The sequence below is a fragment of the Sinohyriopsis cumingii genome, chromosome 1, assembly GCF_028554795.1.
Source record: "Sinohyriopsis cumingii isolate HCF-2022 chromosome 1, ASM2855479v2, whole genome shotgun sequence".
NCBI lineage: Eukaryota > Metazoa > Mollusca > Bivalvia > Unionida > Unionidae > Sinohyriopsis > Sinohyriopsis cumingii.
In genome coordinates this window covers 138,546,113-138,547,963 of record NC_142961.1, presented here as the reverse complement: position 1 = coordinate 138,547,963, position 1,851 = coordinate 138,546,113, and the positions used below count along the sequence as shown (strand labels likewise).

Sequence of the window (1,851 nt, the reverse complement as noted above, 5' to 3'; positions counted from 1 at the left end):
CCCAAACGGATATTGCATATTCCAACTGTGCACGTACTCAGGATTTGTAGCACATGTATTTTACTTATTCGGGGAATGTGGACTGGTTTCTACGAAGGAACACCATAGTGTTGTTAACCTTCTTTCTAACGGAGTCAATGTGGGTTTTTCATGATAAGGTGTTATCGATGGCGACTTCTAAATATTTGTCCACGTATGTCGTCGTTAATATTTGACCATGGATGAAATATATGGCGTGGACGATCTGTATCTTGTTGGTGATTCGGATGACCTCGCATTTGGCATGATTGAACTCTATTTGCCAGTCATTTTTACATTGTTTTAGGCGGTCTAGGTCTGCTTGTAACAGTTTTGCATCCGGGTCCGAGTCGATTACCCTGTACAGCCAACTGTTGTCGACAAAATGGCAAACTTGGGAATCGACCCTCAACGACAAATCGTTCGTGTAGATCAATAACAGCAGAGGATCCATGACATTTTCTTGGTGAACGCCTGAAGCGACATAAGGTGGATCAAGATGACTGGCCTTCTAGCACAACCTGTTGGTTTCTTCCATCTAAAAAGCTGTTGATCCACGCAAGGGTCTTGCAACGGACACCATAGTGATGACGTTTGGCTGCAAGCCGCTTATAAACGGCTTTGCTGAAGTCAAGCAGGATTGCATCTATCTGTTTTTTGTTGTTTAGACCGGCTGCTAGATCCTGGAGTGTGAATATAAGTTGGCTCTCGCATGATCTCTTCTTCTTGAAGCCATGTTGTCTTTCATATAGAATATTGTTACTTTCAAAGAACTTCATCAAATGGCTATGGATGGTGTATCCAATAACTTTGCAGCAAAAAGATGTCAGGGAAAACTGTCCTGACGTTGGAGGCTTTGCTTTTGTCACCCTTCTCGAACAATGGAGTGACAAATGATCCTCTCCAGTCGTCTGGAGTCTGACCATGCTCTACTGAGGCTTGAAGTAGGAACGTATGGGCTGGAGATATTGAAAGTGCCATCTCTTTCTAGAATCTTGATGAAATCTGGTTAGGACATAGTTACGTGTCACTTGCTATAATCTGGTTTGGAATTTCAGTGTCATGAACCAAGAATCACCTTCTCTCTCTCTCTCTCTCTCTCTCTCTCTCTCTCTCTCTCTCTCTCTCTCTCTCTAACTGAATGAATGCGTGGCGAGGATCGCCTGGAATAGTCAATTTCGCTTTCTCCAAAGGAAGTTTGTCTTCAAAAGAGATTTCACAATAAGATAATTTGCCTTACACATTTCAAAATGCTGTCGTCTGGAAAAGGTGGGAGATTTTTTTACCAGTTCAAAATGAGATAGGGCTGGGAAGGTTGAATATCTTTCCATAATATTGATTTCCTCTCTAAATAAGACATTTCACGTAAGAATACAATTCTTCCGGGGAATAGGAATAGCTGACATATTAACAAACTGGACAAAAAATTTGAATGTGCCCTCAGATCAGTCAGCCATGGCGGTCTTGCCCCTACAATGTTAGCCAGGATGGTACCGTTTTTGCCGTTAAATCGTATGGAAAAATTTCATCAAATGGGATCAGATTTCCATCTTTTTAGGTAATGCACCCACTAAAACATTGCCAAAATATTCATGCACTATACGGACCGATCACTCTGGTTGACATTTTTCGTATGGGTTTCTTCAAGCTTAAGCTACTAATCTTTGCTCAAAACAAATTTAATTTTTTCACTAAACGTTATTATTGACTATTGAGTTTCAACTGTCCATTTATTGTTCTCTTTAAACCATACAATATGTGATGTATGATTCTGCTATGACTTTGTTGTTTGCATTCTTATAAATACATCTCCTGAAACTTACATTATTTCGT

At 40.3% G+C, this 1,851-nt stretch overlaps 1 protein-coding gene across 1 annotated transcript; it reads right to left on the bottom strand.

The window, feature by feature from the left end:
- Positions 1–512: 512 nt before the first annotated feature.
- On the bottom strand, positions 513–944 carry LOC149807944 (uncharacterized). The gene has a single exon (XM_089963116.1). It carries the CDS (start codon positions 942–944, stop codon positions 513–515), a length of 432 nt encoding a protein of 143 aa, XP_089819242.1.
- Positions 945–1,851: the final 907 nt, after the last annotated feature.

Coding starts and splice junctions, on each gene's coding strand:
- LOC149807944 (XM_089963116.1), bottom strand. CDS start 944: ATGGTCAGACTCCAGACGACTGGAGAGGATCATTTGTCACTCCATTGT.